This window comes from Ruditapes philippinarum, unplaced genomic scaffold (genome assembly GCF_026571515.1).
Source record: "Ruditapes philippinarum isolate M1 unplaced genomic scaffold, ASM2657151v2 ctg2899_1_1_1_1, whole genome shotgun sequence".
Lineage (NCBI taxonomy): Eukaryota > Metazoa > Mollusca > Bivalvia > Venerida > Veneridae > Ruditapes > Ruditapes philippinarum.
Window position 1 is genome coordinate 6677 of NW_026853201.1, and position 19537 is coordinate 26213.

General features: G+C 33.4%; 1 protein-coding gene across 2 annotated transcripts; it reads right to left on the reverse strand.

The window, feature by feature from the left end:
* Window positions 1–383: 383 nt before the first annotated feature.
* On the reverse strand, window positions 384–14031 carry LOC132736078 (serine/arginine-rich splicing factor 10-like). Of its 2 annotated transcripts, XM_060723144.1 has the most exons (9): window positions 13912–14031; window positions 8942–9048; window positions 6935–7036; window positions 6286–6385; window positions 3783–3815; window positions 3336–3368; window positions 2781–2810; window positions 2442–2504; window positions 384–611 (listed from the first exon to the last, which is right to left on the reverse strand). In XM_060723144.1, exons 1-9 carry the CDS (start codon window positions 13974–13976, stop codon window positions 518–520), a joined length of 627 nt encoding a protein of 208 aa, XP_060579127.1. In that variant the 5' UTR covers window positions 13977–14031; the 3' UTR covers window positions 384–517. The 2 variants fall into 2 exon arrangements, with proteins under 2 accessions (XP_060579127.1, XP_060579129.1); XM_060723146.1 differs by lacking the exon at window positions 3336–3368.
* Between the last annotated feature and the right edge of the window lie 5506 nt (window positions 14032–19537).

Here is a 19537-nt window from a genome sequence, read left to right on the forward strand (position 1 = left end):
CAAAATACTGAAATTTATGCATGGAAATAAAACACATTGCTTTGGTAAAATGTGGATGCATAATAAATTGTACTGTCTTTGTATGATTATGTATATGGACACTTTAACCATTGCATTCTTCATGAAAACACAGGATGTTCTTTAATACTTAGTACAGAAATTATAAGCACAATTAACCCTTCCGCTGCTGAAAACATTGTGTTTAGCCTTTGCCACCAGTTGTGACCAGAAGGTTCAGGGTTAACAATAAAACATTTATAATTGTTCTAGCCAATCATATTACATAACACATAACAAAATAAAATAAGTTTTAAAATGTCAATTTTGCTGCTAATCTGTTTGTACTAAAGATCATTTGTCTGGAAACCTTTATAAAACAGGTCATATATTATTCACTACCACAAAACTTTCCTTTTTCGTCTTTTCAGCATAATTAATATCAAGGAACAGATGTAAGGTACTAGAGAAATTGTTATTTTTGTTCAGAAGACTTTTTAAACGACAGATAACAATCTTTCTAATCTTTTTGTGGCGTTCTACTTCGACTTCTTGCTTCTCTTTCATCGCCATGACCTCCTGACCTTGAACGAGAACGGCTGTACGACCTTGACCTATGAATATTACAACAGCATAATTAAGAGCAAAACAATAAGTTAACTAGCAATGTTTCATGCTTTGTTTTATGTCATGCTTTCCATTGGAAAATTAAATTATATTTTGATAATTTCACAGTAAAATTATAAAATATAATTTCAACTGTTGCTGGACTATATCAGAATGCGGATGAAAAGAATATATATCTTAAATAGGAGGAAAAATTGTCAGAAATATATCATGTCATGAGCAAAAAGTACTTGATAATTAGAAGCACATGAATATCTTCTGTACAGTATCATTTAATTCATAAAGTTTTACAGCATTATTTTCACCAAGAACAATGTGACTGTGACTCAATGAAAATTTTAGTTCAATATACATGTATAGAGGATATTTGTTTCTTTTGAACAAAAGATCAAATAATCTTCTACTCACAGGCACCAGCCCTTTGATTTTCACTTGTTACTCTGCCACTTATGAAAATAATACAGCTGGTGTTCAATCTGTGACAAAATATTTTGATCCAACATGCGAAACAAATATCCTCTATATATTGAATTAAAATGCTAATATTTCACTCCACACCGACTGAGGTAACCTCAAACAGTTTGGACTAGGAAAGCAGTATGTTTACGTTGAATTGAAATGGTAACATTAAATTTTTTACTGAACTGAAACATTACACTAACTTTAAGATAACCTCTGACAAGGATGTAATATGTTTAAGTTAACTGAAATGATACATTCTACATTACACTGACTATTAAAGTAACCTCTCACATTATGTTGAACTATTGATATAACTTTTTATATAATTAATTAACTTTTTATATATAATGCTGAACTAAGATGTACCCACTTTCAAGTAAAATTAAACAAGGGATGTACCATTTCACTCAACATTGAACTAACTGCGGTTACAAGTTCACAACAAGTCTTATCTAGTGCCACTTTGTATGGTGATCAAGAAGTAGCAAGTACTTGGGAATCATTCATGTCAAAATGAAACTTTGATAAACTTGCATTACAAGCACATCATTTTTTCTGTGTCATGCATTGTAAATCTTTTGAAATTAACATTTCAAACAACTTATCAATAATTTAAGAACAAGAAGATATTTAATTAATAAACTGTTTGGTTTTTATAAATTACTTAAACAGTTGAAAAATCATAACTACACAAATCAGCTCATATTTGATTGAGATTTTTTCCCCATTTAACCAACGAATTTATATAAGAATATGTATTTGTTCCAGTAAATCATTCCAACACCAATACTATCCTGAAAGTACCTGTATAACCTATCAACTACTTATCAGTGGTGGTATCCTCAAATGGTTAACATGTCTAAACTTAAAATTTAAGGATTGTTGGCCATTTTGGTTCAAACCCAGTCCAGGGCAAGCTGTTGTTTCCATGAGCAAGACACTTTACACTCATTACTTAGTACTTGTTGATTCCAGAAAAAGTATTTGAGTGTTTTAATAAGCTTCCAACAAAATTAAAGTATAATAAATTAGACTAATTTATAATAGTATAAACTAAACTACTAGTAGATAGCTAGAAAATATACACTAGTCACTTGAAAAATTTATTCTATTCTCAAGTTCTAGGACCTTATTATTAAATGGTAAAATTCATTTATTCATTTTACAAGCAAATGACCCTCCTAGCAGTTTTTTTAAAGTTTTATTTAACAATATACAAGAAAACGTCAAGATTCATGAAATTTCAAATGGTCGCTGGAACAGCTTCATGGAAGGCAAAACAAAAAGTGTGTGGATGTAAGATGGTAGTTGTAAATGGGAAAGAGGTTAAGTAAGACGTCAGTTAGTCGTTGTACCTGTTAGATCGTGACCTGCTTCTAGAACGTGTGTATGAACGGCGACCTCGGCTCCTTGATCGTCTATAAATAAAGTTCAAGAATATCCATGTCATATTCTTCAGTAACCAGGTATTTTACTTGAATGTTTGAAAATCCTAAATTAAGGAATAATCCTTGAAAACTTTTATCCCATGTATTGTGCAATCTAAAATCTTATTATATACTATTTCCTAAAACATTTAAGTTAAAAGAAAACTGCATGTATATATTTAAAACCAATGGGCAATGATTTAACATCAGACCCAATACTTGCACTATTTAATATATTAACAGATGAAATAATATAGAAGCACTTACTTCTTCTCATAGCTCCTGGAACGTGATTTCCTGAAATTGCAAAAAAAATTACAATACTTCTTTAGTAAATATACCTTAAGGGAAACCTTTCTGGAGTTCATAAACTATATTTTCCTTAAGCCTGATTGTTCAAAGTTGAAACTTATTTGAACCACATTGAGTTGGCTTCCTGGAACTAACCAGTATTGGTGTCATATGACTAAAACATGGCAATGTCCCAGTACTTCTCAAATTCTAATCTTGCACCCTTACCACTGCACACCTGTCCATTAGTAAAAAAAGTCCAAATGTTGCGCAATGTTATTTTATATAAAAGATACACCAGAAAATTACTTTCAATCTTCTATCTTGATATGGTATCAATTCACATATCTAAGGTATCATTTCATTTTAAATCTGTTTTTATCCTACACAGAAAAACTCTTTACTCATCATATTTTCAAGTTGCAAACATTAAATACCTATCCTAAAATAAGAAGGTAAGAAATGTGCAAAGACAAAATAACACTTAATTACAGCCATGATCTATGTGCATTTAAAGAACATAGAACCCACCTCCTGTCATAACTTCGTGACCTGGAGCGGTGCCTGCAAATAAAAGCCATCTTCAACATCAAGGCACTAGCCATCACAAAGTAACATACCTTTCTAACAGATATGCTTGAATAGTTGCTATAATGTACTATACCATTCAATATTACCATCCACAACTACCATAATTGTTTTTGACAGTTGAGATGCTGATAAATTCGAAAACATTGCTCTGTATTATATGATTTTTGTCAAAGAGCTTTAGTTGTTTAAAAGAATATAAGATCTTGAAGAATTTCATAACAGCTCTAAGCTCTATCACTGTATTTTATTGCATAGCTTTTTAAACTGTTAGAAAACTACTTCAGTCAAGTCAAGTTTATATAAAATAGAAAATTGCATTATGGTACGATATATAAAACTTGCTTATATCAACTATGAAAAAATATTCAAAATAAAATTTTTGGTCACCTTCTGTCATAGCTTCTTGATCTTGATCGACGTCTGAAAAATATTGAAAGGTAATGTCTGTGTAATAAAAAACTAGTCAACAAACCCAACATTTTATCATAACAAGAAATTGAATAGCATTCATGATCCTTCTTTAAATTTTCAAACCACAGTTATCAAGAAAAGATGGCGTAACTCGACACTCTCAAACAAAAACATCTACAAATCTAGTGAGTACATGCTCATGTAAAACATCAGTGTTTGATGATAGGTCTGTTAATGGGTCCCGTTTCAAACACTAAATTTCCAAAAAAAATAATTAAAAATTCTCATATACAATTTTATAAATTTTGTTAATTTTGTAGAGGGACTCCAAAGTCAAGAAACAACCAACAATTGTAATGAAACAAATAAAACATACAGATGTGTGTAATAATTGCAAGGTCAGCATAAACACCCTTTCAGTCAGTAAATTCAGCTTTATTCTTTTTAATACCAAAAAAGCTCTCAACACCACCAACAGAGTTCTAAATTACATGTATATTTATGCAATTAAAGCAGTGAAAGAGCTTTATGTACTACAAACACATGTACTTAATCAGCCATTTACAACAAAATCAACATTAAATGATTTTTTACAAATTATTTCATGCTTTCCAGTGTTTTACTGTAATATATCAGGTGATTATATTCTGATAAACCACTAGTGAAATTTATAAAATATAATTTTCACTGTAGCCGGACTATATCTGAATGCAGATGAAAAGAATATCATAACTAAATGGCATAAATAACTGGCAAAAATAAATGCTGTCATACATCAATTTTGCTTCTTAAGGAAAAGAAAGCCGATGTCATCATACATCATGTTGAAAATGAAACAAAATTATAAAAATTTAACAGAACTATATTTCAAAATTGATGATGTGACGTCATGATGCGATGATGTCATAAAGGAGAATGCACGACGTTACGTGGAAAAATCAGTTTGTTTTGGGTTTTATGTCACATCGACACAGTATAGGTCATATCGTGACGTTCCAGCTTTATTGGTGGAGGAAGACCTCAGGTGCCCTTCCGTGCATTATTTCGGGCACCTGAGTAGAACCACCGACATTCCGTAAGCTAGCTGGATAGCTTCCTCACAGAAACAAGAGCTGTCACAGGAGACAGCGAAGCTCGACTAATAAAATACTGGACGCAGTAAGGAGGACAAAACTATGAAAGAAAAATCAATTATGTATAATTATGTATTAAGTTATAGTAAAAAAAATAACATTTGTTAACATAAATTCCAAGATCAAGGGGAATAATTCTAGAAATAGTCATGCTAGAGTTATGGACCTTTTCACACAACATTTGTGTAATGATAAGAAATATATATTTGAAGTTTGAAGTAGATACCTTAAAAAGTAAAGAAGTTATCATATTTCTTAAAGAAAATCCTAAGTTCAAAGAGAGATAAATCTGTAAATATTGCTTTAAGAGTTATGAACATTGTCACATAAAATGTAATTGATGATAAGGAATAAGTATTTGAAGTTTGAGGTAGATACTTTTAAAAATAAAAAGTTATAATAAAAAATAACATTTTTCTAGTAAAAAAATCTAAGTTTATGGGGAGATAATTCTTGCAATATTGGTGCTAGAGTTATGAACCTTGTCACATAAGATGTGGATGATGATTACGTAAATATATTTGAAGTATGAAGTTGATCCCTTTAGAAATAAATAAGTAACAGTAAAAAATAATATTTTTTATGGAAAATTCTAAGTTCAAAGGGAGATAAATCTCAAAATATTGGTGCTAGAGTTATGAACCTTGTCACATAAGATGGGGATGATGATAACGTAAATATATTTGAAGTATGAGGTTGATCCCTTAAGAAATAAAGAAGAAACAGTAAGAAATAGCATTTTTTGAGGAAAAATTCTAAGTTCAAGGGGAGATAAATCTGAAAATATTGGTGCTAGAGTTATGAACCTTGTCACATAAGATGGGGATGATGATAAGGTAAATATATTTGAAGTATGAGGTTGATCCCTTACGAAATAAAGAAGAAACAGTAAGAAATAGTATTTTTTAAGGAAAATTCTAAGTTCAAGGGGAGATAAATCTGTAAATATTGGTGCTAGAGTTATGAACCTTGTCACATAAGATGTGGTTGATGATAAGGAACATATATTTGAAGTTTGAAGTTGATACCTTAAGAAATGACAAAGTTATAGTGAAAAATATTTTACTGCACCAAAACTTTAATCTAAAATCTGGACGCGGACGCCGACGCCGGGGCGAGTAGGACAGCTCTCCATATACTTCGTATAGTCGAGCTAAAAATCAGTAAAAAATACTTAATCACATAAAATAAAAAGAAAAATTATTTGTTTTAAATATAAGATTGAAATATATTTCATTCATAAACACCAGCTATTATAAAGAGCAAATTTATGTGCACTATGACAAACATTAATTATTAAAGTTTATCCCCAAGAATTATTTTTTAGTAAATCAGACAATCAATACCTTGGACTTCTGCTGTATGATCTTCGTCTTCTGTCGTCATGGCGACTTCTGTATGGTGACCTTCTAGATGACCTTTCCTTCCCCCTCATTTGATTTGGTGCTGAAAATTTATTTCCATTTTACCATAAAATTCTAAACTTTATAAGAATATAGTACAAATGTATTAATAAATGAACTCTGATGAAGAGATATCTTATTTTTTGTAATTCTTAACCCTTGCACCATTCATCTTGTTTTATCTCAAAAATAATTTTGTAAAATTTCAAAACAAAAACACCTTTTAACATCATCTTTAAAGCAGCATGCCTTCAGATTTATGCTAAATTTCATGAAAATTTTGAAAATGTGAATATTGTAAAATCAGTCATTCATGGCATGTAACACTTGAATTGTAAATATGTTTACTTTTATTAAAATCTAAGTACATTTTTCTTACTGTTGATTTTCTTGAACTTGTTTGGCTTATGTGAACACATGCAGGTTTAATGGGAATTATTTCATATCAATTCATTTTACAAACTAGAGATACCAATATATTGCTTCACAAGATTAAAACTGCTATAACACATTTTTTCGTCTATATATTTTTCATCAAGACAGTTCAGGCGATAATTTCTATGATAATCCATATACTAAATTCTAAAATTACTTTTTCGATCTCCTCTGGCAAATTCGATCTCCAACTCTCTTCCAAAGAATCTAGTTCTGTCCAAATGATACAGGGCATCGTCAGCATCTCGTGGATCTTCAAATGTTCACCTGGTTAAGGACTTTAGCTATACACTTAAAATTTCTCAAAATCTGTTTTTACTCCCTCAACTGAACGAGTAAAATGCTCGAGTTCAAAATTTATGTTTGTCTACAGAATTAGTGATTTCTTTTTAATAGCCAATTTAAAAAAAGCACCATCGCCCATCAAAACCAATACCCCACATTAAATGGTGTTTTTTAATATTTTCACCCAATTATAGTACTTTTTTCCCCCCTTAAAACATTGACAGTGACTTAAACCACAGAAAGCAGTATGGATATAAGCAGGGCTATCCTTGTTTTCATTATGATTTAATCAATAGTAAAATTTTTCAAACCTTGCTAATTTTGATTTTGACCCTAAAATAAAACCTAATATACCCACCACCTTTTCCTAACTTGTGATGAATATTTCAAACATGATCAAATTTTAAGACAAATATATGTTAAATACTTTTAGAAGCTAATGTTGTCATGTCAAACAGAACAGGGCTTGTTCAAACAATAAACACATATCCAAAACAACCTTCTATAAAATAAAATTTGAACCTCAATTAAAAGCTTTATGGAAAACATTAGAACATTTTTCTTTTTATCAGGCTTTACATTTTTATATGCAGCAATAAACATACACTTTATGGCCAATGCTAATGTTTCTTTTAACAAGATAAGAGGCCTAAAAGATTTACACTAGAAAGTTCCATAAGGAAGATTTGTTTAAAGATAGTTTTCAAATTATACCAAATCACTTTAACTGAGAGATAAATCTGCTTATAAAACATGGGTATGAAGTCTTCTTTTTCAAAATGGATATTTGTTCTACACCTGCCCTTAAGTTTCTGTAACTGCAAAAATCTTTGCCATGCTTTACTGTTACAAATCTTTACCCCCTTTTTCTTTAATTTTTTGTTATAAATCTGTAACCCAGTCTTGTCCATAGCCATTGTACTTTTTCCCCACTGTCTTGTATGTCTGTAAACTTGTGTAAACTTGCTCTGTCTGTACTGTACTTGAATGATTCTGTACACTAACCCTTGTTTGAATCTTGTTGGGACTTGTTTTACTTTACTTTGTGCCCTAGTCATGCTTTACTGTACTTTGAATCTTTTGCTTGTTTGACAATTGAAATTGTAACTTTTATTTAAAAAAATGTTATTAAAATTTTAAAACAAATTTAAAATTTTTTATATAAAACTCCTTAAATGCCCTTTCCCAAATATAAATCATTATTTTTCCCCACTGAAATTAATGATATTGTTTGATAAAAGCAGAAATAGATAAAAGAAAAGAAGAAAAAATCTGGTATTTAGAAAGGTGCCTGTCATTCAAGATGAATAACTAAAACTTACTTTAAACATACTTCATATTTTACAGAGTAAATAAACAACATCTTTTATCATGATATACACATGTATTACTCACTGTACACTTTTACCAACTGTACCGGATGGGGGACCTTGAGCCATTGCAAGACCTGACCGATATATACGTTTTATACCGATGCAAATTGTGACATTTCTTTACTTTCTTGACCTTTTCCATGTCTCAAACTATCCAGTCTGTATGTTTAATGCAGACTTGAAAACGAGACCATGTGACTGTTACTTTAACTGTACTTGTCTGTAACTTTAACTTGTCTGGTGCTTTAAGGCAGAAATCAACCTGTCTTTACTTTAAAATGCGCACTTGTGGCTGTATTTTGAACTTTTTGACTTTGCTTTATCTTTACCTTTACTTGTCTTGAATTTCTATCAATATTATGAAAACAATAGCATTAATATAATAATATAATAGATTCGACTAAAATATCATATAATCATTACAACAATTTTATACATTGAAATTGTTTGTCCATCCTGGGATCTGTGTATTTTGTTCCTGAAATAAACATACAACAAAGAAGGATATTGAATATATGCAAATCCTCTTGGTCTTCTTGTGTAGTAATCTAGTGGTACGTAAACATCCGAGAGTGGTCCATACTTCCCAAACATCGATCTTAGCTCTTCTGGCCTGTTAAAAAATATATACACATGTCTATTAGATGAATCATAATTACACGTAAAACTTGCAAGAAATGTTGTAAAATCTCACTGAACTAATGAAAGGTCTTGTCCCAAGGGTTGTTGTGGCCAAATATGAAGACAATACACCAAGAACTTAACATGTTATGATCAAGGTACAAGTTTGCGTAAGGCAACGGCAATGCCGCAGTGACTGTAACAATACGTTGTACCTGTTTTTTTCCCCCCAAAAAAAGGCATGCTATAAAATGATTGGAAAAAAAACACCTTTAAAGGCACTCCACTGAGGTCCAATAGCCTAAAATAATAAATTTTGAAATTCTATCTTAAATCAACTGGTACATTTAAATTTGAAACAATAATTTTTAATACAGTGTATTTATATATCATCTAAATTGATAATCGATTGTTATGCGATTTTTGGCCGATTTGAGTGAAAAGCGTTTAAACTGTTTTCATTTATTGGGCCAATACACGGATTGACAGTTTCCGAACTAGCAGATGACAGGCTTTTCTAATCAGTAGAATTGCGAGTAAAGATAACCGATTGCGTATCTCACTGTATAAAACGTATGTAAAATGGTTTGACTTGTGGTAGGTTTAACCGTAAATTTAAATACCTTCAGTGTCAAACAATGTGTTGAAATATTTACCGAGACGAAGCTAAGATCACAAGCTTTTCATTGGTGTAATACGGGGAAGTCAAAGTCCGGGACCGCGAAGCGGGCCCGGGCTTTGGCTTGCCCGGCTATAGACTACACATGTATATTTGAAAGAAAATTCAAATAAAAAACAATTAAAAAATATATAGAATTCTATACCTATCAATGAAATTTTCAGTGTCAGTTCTAGTTAGGCGCCGCCATTTACAATGTGACTCAATGATAAAAGGCGGTGTATTCCGATAACGGAACAAATCTCAACTTTTCGGATTAATAATAATCGTCGAATGTTCCGAGTGAAAACGGAAGTTGGTACATATAATACCGAATGACACCTTTAAAATGGAAAAATGAAAGGATTTTTTACCGACTTCCCCGTTTATAGGCTTTGCCTAATTTCATATTAAATTTTAAAATTGGACATTAAATCGCCCCAACCTAGCGGTTTAAAAACAGCTAAATTTGCATTGTTCTGCATTAGAGATATTGATTTTACTCGAAGCTAAGGGAAACAACTCTTGTTTTTTCACTTGATATACCTCGGTCAGGGAAGAGATCGGACCTTATCTTTGATCAAGTCCAGATTTTTCTGGCCCGGTTTAGACGCGTATGTTGAAAAGCGTATTCGGGCATGTGCCAGATGCATTCGACGTAAAACCCCTGTGGGTAAGGCCGCATCTCTTGTCTCTGTGGAATCAACGTTTCCTCTTGAGCTTGTTTGTATGGATTATCTGTCCTTGGAAATGTCTGCGGGTGGCTTTGAGCATATATTGGTCATCACTGATCATTTTACCCGATATGCTCAAGCTATCCCCACTAAGAACCAGACAGCCCATACAACGGCCAAGATTTTATTTGAGCAGTTCATTTGCCATTACGGATTCCCTAGCCGTTTACACAGTGATCAAGGCTGTAATTTTGAATCTGCTGTCATTAAGGAACTGTGTAAGCTGGCCAATGTTGAGAAATCCCGAACCACTCCATATCATCCCCAAGGCAATGGCATGCCAGAACGCTTTAATCAGACATTATTGAACATGTTAGGTACCCTGGAAGATTTACAGAAATCTAACTGGAAGGCACATATTCCAGCATTAGTGCATGCCTATAATTCTACCCGACATGAAAGCACGGGGCTTACACCCCACTTTCTAATGTTCGGACGGCATCCACGTCTTGCCATCGACGCCTTCCTCGGAATCCAGCCTGATGATCAATCCAAGTCTACTGATCATTCTAACTATGTTCGTGACCTTCAAAAGCGTCTGGACTTTGCCTACAAAGTTGCCACCAGAGAGTCTTTGCGACAATCCCGACGGCATAAGAAACGTTACGATATTCGAGTACGGGAGGCCAAACTAGAATCAAGAGACAGAGTCCTGGTGAGGAACGTTGGTTTGAAGGGAAAGCACAAGCTTGCTGATAAGTGGGGAAGAGATGTGTATATTGTGGTGGAGCAACCAAATCCTGATGTGCCTGTATTCCTTGTGAAGAAGGAGCATGGAAGAGGAAATCCCAGAACTGTACATAGGAATCTCCTTTTACCCTTCTCAGGTCTTCCTCTCAATAACTCAGTTGAATCTGACGCTTCTTTTTCTTGTACCAAACCAGTGCACACTGTAGACACAACTGGAAATTCTAAAACTCCCCCTCCCACTTCCCCGTTATCTGTTGAGAAATATATCATTCCTCAAAAACGCAAGTCCACTCTTAATCCATGTGCATTACCCTTTGTCCCAGACCGTGTTGCTAGAAAAAGAAAGCCGCCAAGTTGGTTAACATCAACTTATTGGGTGACATAGCATAGAAGTTTCATATTGTTGAGTATGATCGCAAGCTTTAAGGTATTTGAAAGAGACAGTGATGTCGTAACACAAATTTACTTTCATTCATAAAGTTATATTATGGGGTTTATCTGTAACATATGGTATTTTTGCTTTACTGCATATACTCAAATTACATTGTGATTCTGATGTTGTGTGCTAGGGCTGTAACGGTTTACCGGTACACCGATATATTGCGGTGCAGGGTAAATAAATATTGTACCGCGGTTCACATTTAGTTGCACCGGTTTTATTTAGTAATAACAGCGTTTCATAATTTTCTCTATAAATAAAAGAAAGTCTTCCATAATTTTCTTGATAAATTTTCTTGATAAATATTATGAAAATGTCCTATACACAAAAAAAATATAACAACCGAAAGTAGGAAGCGTGTAAAAAAAACGGTGTTAGGGTAAAAAAATTACACGGTGCACGGGTAGAAAAATGCTTGAATAAATCGGTGATTTACTATGGCAGACGGAAATAATTACGATCTGATATAAAATTTTAATTGCAAGGAAAAGAGAGACCCATGAAATTATTGAATACTAGATGCTGACAAAGTAGACATGTTAATTTTTCTAAAGAAAAACGCAGATAAATTGCCACCGTCACTCAATCCCTGTGATCTATTCCGAGTCTGAAACTGTGTTAAGAAAATCATTAGGATATAGTTTAGATTGTTAGTTACTTAATGAAGAGTGTTTAAAGTTTTATATTTCTGTTAAGTTACTAACAGTTGATGCTTCCATAGTTGAAACAGTTAAAAATTGTTAAAGGAAAATATCCAATAATTCTGTTTTGCGAGAGACATAGATATATAGATATATATTATATTTGTTGAAATAATATACAAGTCTCTTTTTCTGAATTATTTCCCAGTACCTAAGATAAATAACAATACGTATTGCAATATATTGCAATACGGATGTGGCGTATTGCAATATATTGCAATACGCTTTTTACCGTATTGTTACAGCCCTATTGTGTGCGCTTTATTGGAAACCTCACAGATTTAAGTGCCATCTGTGAGATGAATACTAAAATAAGTGCTTAATAGTCATTTATGTAAGTGTTCTGAATGATTTTATTGTATATTGACATTTTTATGTGGGCATATAGGCCTGATGCTCATGTATATGGTGTCCTGTCTCTGTGACTTTACATGAAACTTTGACAGATTTTTGAGCTGTAGTGTAGATTATTGTTAGCTACAGTAGTTATTGAGTAGTCTTTGGATATATTTGTACGATATGTACAGGAGTATAGAGTATTATTGGACAGTATAGAGAAGAACCTTGCGGTTTATCTATTCTAAGGTAAGTGTATATGGGTTGACCTTTATTTAAATGTCGGGACGACATTTCCCTATGAGGGGGATGATGTCACAGGGTCAAGTATACATTGTCCGTCTTGCCAAGTGCTGTATATTTTTGGTCTGTTCGTGACCATGCCTGTCTCTGTATATTTATATGTTAATGTCCATGTCCCTTATTGTTTTCCGTAGTTATTTCTTTAATTCATATACTCATAGCTCATATCTCATATCCAATAGCCGTTACCTATACATAATAGTACTTTATAACCTTTTCAATATCTTCGATTAACTTTTCTCGCTAATATTTCAATTTCCCCGCTAATCTGCACAACGCATGCGCACTTGAATTGAGAAATTGTTGGCGCAGGCCACGGTTTTGTTGTAGGGAAGAATAAATATTTTGAGTAGCGCATACTTGTCTTTTTACAGACCCCTCTACACCAGGTCCAGAACTCACAGCAGAGTCAACAACCCCTTTGTTTCGTTTGAGCTGCGACATTCTGCATTAGAGATATTGATTTTACTCGAAGCTAAGGGAAACAACTCTTGTTTTTTCACTTGATATACCTCGGTTATTTACGTAGTTCATATAGAGACCATCAATGGGTGTAGGCCTATTTGCACAATAAAATTGATTATTTTTTTGGAAACGGAATGAGCGAATGATCTGATTTATGTACATGAGTTATTGGTCTAGACATACATCTAGTTATTCAAAAATCTTGAAAAAATATGTTCGGTCCCTTCACTTCAAAAAACCTTAGTGGAGTAGAATCTAAATATAAACGGAAAATAAGTTGAATTTTTTAGAAATCATATCTTTTTTATTCTATTTGATTGAAAAGTCAGACTATCTATCAAACACCACTTGACTTCTCATTAAGTAAATGAGGTTTTTTTCCAGAAAATAATTTGTTTCCAGATTTGAAATCAAAAATAATTTAGCGATGCATTTTCTATCAGATCTTACGTTGGACACAAATTACATAATGCCAGACTTTGAGCGCAGTTACGAACAGAAAATTATATTAACAAAAATTACTTGATACCTCGTTTGATCTGGCACATTTCGGACATAGAGCGACGAATTTGGTGGCCTCGAGTAACGCGACATATTTTGTTGTTTCCAAAATGGCTGGCACGCATGCGCTCTCTCCTGGACTGTCGCATTTTAGACCTCAAATTTTACCTAACGCTCTAAAATTACCACTAAGAAAACTAAAATCAAAGGGTTGCATGCTCTGTGGTATTTCCTGATGGAAAAGAGTCAACTCGGCCCTATACCAACTCGGCACGGGTCAACTCGGCCCACTTTACGAAAATATAATATAACGTATTAACTTCAAATTCACACCTTTTTTTGGATTTTTTCCACAGTTGGATCATTGAAGTTACAAACGATTACAAATATTTGGGTATTTTATTTAGTAGAAGTGTTTTTTTTAAATGCAAAGCGTGCTATAGCACAACAAGCTACACAGCTACACGAGCAATGTATTCTCTCATAAAGAAAGCAAGAAATTTGTTAATGCCAATAGATTTGCAAATAGAACTTTTCATGAAAACTGTTAAGCCAATTTTGTTATATGGATGCGAAATATGGGGATATGGAAATTTGGACATAATCGAAAAAGTACAAGAATTTTGCTGTTTGGCAGACATTTTTCAAATGCATTGAGAATACCCTGTTCTCTGTCCATAATTATGTTCACTGGTTTTTCTTTCAGTTTTGGAATTTTGTCCTTAAGTATTTCAATAAAACTTTCATGACATTTATTTCGTCAGCGTTTTCCTTCTATATCTATATCGCCCGCTTTTTCACTATATGTCTATATTGTCCGCGTTTTATGTAGCTACTTTATTAAGGCATTATACAAGGGTGAGGTGTATGATTACTTGAAATATACAAGTGTCGGTGCGTGATTAAGTCAAATACACTGGTGACACGTGGATACTTGAATTAGTTGATTGGTATTTATAGCAGAAAGTTTTTTTTAGTTACTTAATGGATAAAATATAAATAAAACATAAAATATGATGATCAAAAGAAAATTGATTGATATAACTTAATTACAAACATTGTAGAAGCCATTTTTTTTATTTATAACAGTTTTCTATTCTCCCGTGTTATACATTTAATCGTCAGCGTTTTCCTTCTATATCTATATCGCCCGCTTTTTCACTATATAGAGGATATTCGAGTGGTATGAAAATAAATATTTCATGAGTGGCGGTAGCCACGAGTGAAATATGGTAATTTTCATGCCACAAGATGAAAATAAATCATGTATTTATAGAAAAAACTTGAATTTTCTGTTTATTATGTACATTTTTCTCTTTTTTGCGATAAAATTGGAAAAACTTTCCCTTAAATTTTGTGTACTGGTAGAATTTAAAAGAAAGTAGTCCGGCAAGACACCAGTGAAAATACGGAAAATATGTTTCACTGCAGTGAAAAATAAATTTTTACAATGAAAATACGGAAAATGAAAATACGCATTTTATTTCATCAATATTTCTCAATATTTCATTTATAAGTATATAATAAATGTCTATATTGTCCGCGTTTTCTGTAGCCACTTTATTAAGGCATTATATAAGGGTGAGGTGTTTGATTATTTCACTTCTTAAAAATATTTTATCCTTTTTGAGCGCAAATTGACTCAGTCTAATCAAATTAGTTTTTCATCCGTTATGCATCATATAAGATTTTGTTTTATATATCTATATAAATATATCTGTACAATACTACTGCTTCTAACTAATGTCTTTCATATATTACTTTATAAAAGCCAATTATTCGCCTTTAATATAAATTTAATTATGCTCTGTCATTTTACACTATGTATCTATATCGTCCGCTTTTTTCCTCTTTGTCTATATCGTCAGCGTTTTCCCTATATGTTTATATTGTCCGCTTAAGGCGTCCGCGTTTTAGACTGTGCCGCTTTGCATGTTGTTAAGGTAAATGAATGATAAGAAATATCTTATTATTATATAATTATATACATTGTACTTCTGCCGAAATAAAGTATATTTCGAAAAAAAAATATTTATTTGTCTTTCAGATTCGATAAAATTAATATAGATCTAATAAAAATGTGTTTCCTTAGATGCATTTTGTTTGTATCGTAATATTTAAAAAAAAATGAAACAAAAACGTGTTTACTTAATATCATAAGCTTGTAATTAATTGTAGGTGGTCACTAATCAAATTTAAATGAATGCTTCAATCATATTTATCACCTAATTAATAGGTACCCTTAACATACACACTGATTGGTAATAATAGCCCGTGACAAAAGGAGTCCCTTTAATGTCTTTTACCAATTTTATTTATTTGTTTGTAATTATCAAAAGCTTAAACAGGGCCAGATCTGCATGTACAACCAGGATGGAACGAACCCTTCAAGACCTCTGGGAAAGGTATCGATCGAGACTCGGAACTTTCAACAACAGCCTTATTAAAAGCGTGTTCATCATTGTACGGACCGTCGTCTTAGAGTTTTCTCCTCGAAAACTAATCGGGCAATTTTATCCAAACTTTACAGAAATGATCAGTACCAGGTTTAGCTGAGCATGTCTTCTGCTTTCTACCATTTCAATAATTTATGGTCCTTTGATTATGTTTTATTTTTAAGATTAGGCCTATGTCCGGATTAATGCTAGTGATACAATTTGTGTGAAACTTTACATGATTGAACGGTGCTTCAAAGTTCTTGCGCTTATTTAACAGATTTACTGGTTGAATGTTGTTTTTTTTTGGCTAAGTTAAGGCGTTTTGGTCTGTTAATGATTTTTGTGTCTCCTGCTACACATTAGCCGCGACATACAGGGAATAAACTGTCCAATCACCTCTCAATACTGCTTAATGGATATCATCAGGCGACAAATGTAATCACTCTTCGCCGTTGTTTTTCATATTAGCTTCACATACTCATAGATTTGTTAAAATATTTTGACATACATTTTGATTTATTGCAAAACTGAAATTTAATTTACTGCAAAATATTTTTATTTGATCTAGGGCTGATTTGGATTGGTGCCTATTTGACTTTTTCGGGGCCGTTTTGACTTGAGTCCGATTTGACTATAATTCGGCAATCAATAGCACATCGACGAATATTGGAGAGGTCATCAGACCTCTCCACAGTGATGAGAATGATTGCTGGCGGGATCCATTTTTTGCGTATCAAATTGAAGTATTGAATTTCATTTAAAGACAAAACATTACAACCAGTCTACAAACATTGTTATGCGCATGCTCCGCTCTAAAATACGACAATATTAAAGCGAAAAATGAACATAGAGGTGGACAAAATTAGTAAAAAGAAAAATCGGAAAATATCTTTCACATGGACGTGACATTTAACTCTACGGACAGTAGTTCATTCGGTTTATAATCCAACTGTATAAATTGATTTTTTTTTGTGAATAGCGATTTCGAAAAATAGTAACTGTAAACATTTATAAGAGCTACAATATTGTGACACGAGGCTGGTTATCTTTTACTCATTTTGATGTAAAACTATTTAGTCATTAACAGTACAAGATCAGTTATTTTTGGATGTGATCACTTTTCATTCCAAATAAGGTCAGGTCACGCAGATAAATTTCACGCGACAGTAAAGGTCGCGTACCATCAGCTTTCCCAGGCATGCTAGCTCATCACGCAACAAGAAGTCATGCAAACTTAAAGTACTATTTTTAGGCCATCAGCGTGACAAATTATTAGATTTTATAAATTAAATTCCTTAATGCTTTATCTATATACATGTTACTTGGCTATATTTTGTAAAGGTGGAAAAGAGGTTTTCTCAGTTTCCTATAATCAATTATTTGTTTTCTTTGAATTCCTTGTCGGTTACAAATTATTTATCATTTAAGTGATAAGCTTGTCCGTGCTCTGCATTGTGCCCTGTCATGTTTTTGTTTGGGGTCCGTCTGGGCTTCTTGCCACTGGTTCTTGTTGCTGGGTTGTGTGGGGGTTGCATTCATTAAACGCCGCCTTTCCTTGTTGATCTAGTTTATCATTTTGTAACTGATAAGGAATTCAAAGAAAACAAATAAATAATTGAATAGAAGAAAATAATTTGTAACTGTTAAGGAATTCAAAGAAAACAAATAAATGATTGAATAATAGGTCCACAAAGTCAAAGGGCACAGGGGAGGGGGACAGGAGACCCGGGGAAGGGGGATTAAAGAAAACACTTGTGGCAAAGGGGAAGATACTTACCGTAGACGACAAAACAACAAGGGACACAAGCAAAAGTGTCACCCAAACAGTATGAAACAACATAGACATACATCTGAGGATCACAGAGAGGCGCCGCCTTGGAACGGTCAGCAGCACAAGTACTGCTGGGGAGTTTAGAACCGGTTAGTGGTGCACCAGACCTCACTCTTAGTCCCTCCATGTTCCTAAAAACGAGACAGTGTAAATAAAATGAATCCGCGCCAAGTGAAATTCTCACAATTGTTATGGTTACAAAAGGTTAAATAAGTAAAACACCAAAATGATCATGTAGAAATATGTAAAAGTAAACCCAATGACCACAACAAAAGTATTCAATGTCCTAAAGGAAGACAGAGCAACAAGAAAATCACCGACAATGGCCCGAAGCAAGGCAAAAGACAAACATTAAGGCAATTCAGTGCCAAGGAGCTTTAAAAACTGTCAATCATAGTGTCTCCCACTTGATCCGTCAGATGTAATCAAAAGAAGAAATCGTAGTGTCCAACTGTTTGAATGCTGGAAGAGATTTTTCTATTTATAGCTCTGGCAGCAAATTTTTGTAAAGCGAAGCAGAACGCCCGGGCGACGTGCAAAACTAGGGATGGTACTGATCACTCCTGTAAAGGTTTGATGAAATAGAGAGAAATAAGAATCCCTAAAGAAAGCCCAACACGGCAAAATAGAAAATGTTGCAGACTCGGTTTGATTGAGCCTGTTCATGGACGGTACTGGAAAGTGCAAGTTACCGTCCACGCCCCCTAGCACCGGCTTAAGCAGAATTCAACATTTAACATGAACTGGTAAAATTTAGAATTTTGAAACAATCCGCAGATGTGTTCATATGGCGGTTATCATGGAACCTTCAATGACACGTTAGTGCCATTCCAAGAAAAGCGGCATATGGTCCCACCATTAGTTTGACATATGGAGGCCGGACATTATTTTTCTATTTTAAGCTCTGGCAGTCATTTTGTGAAGCAAGCGAAGCGGAACGTGCCGGTGATGTGCACAACTAAGGATGATACTGATCACTCTTGTAAGGTTTGGTTGAAATCCCACCAGTGGTTTTTAAACTCCCCAGTGGTTTAACTATCACTGACCGTTCCCAGGCGGTACCACTCTGTGTTCCTTCACGTGTTTTTCATTGTCTGTAGTGTTATCGTTTTTGTTTTGTGCCTTTCTGGGTGCCTTACTTGGATGTATAGGGAGGGGGATCTGCGTCCTGTGAAATTTGCCTTTACCGTGTTGATCTTTATTCTTGTCTCTTTGAACTATGAAGGCCAGACAAGCTTAATGCTGATGGGCGGACGGACCGACAGATAGACGGCAAAGGCAAAATCAATATGTCTCCCAAACATTTTGGGAGACATAATTCAGACTGCAAAATCATCCAGGTTTGGAAATATAACGGCTTTAAATAATTGAATATAAGGGGAGTC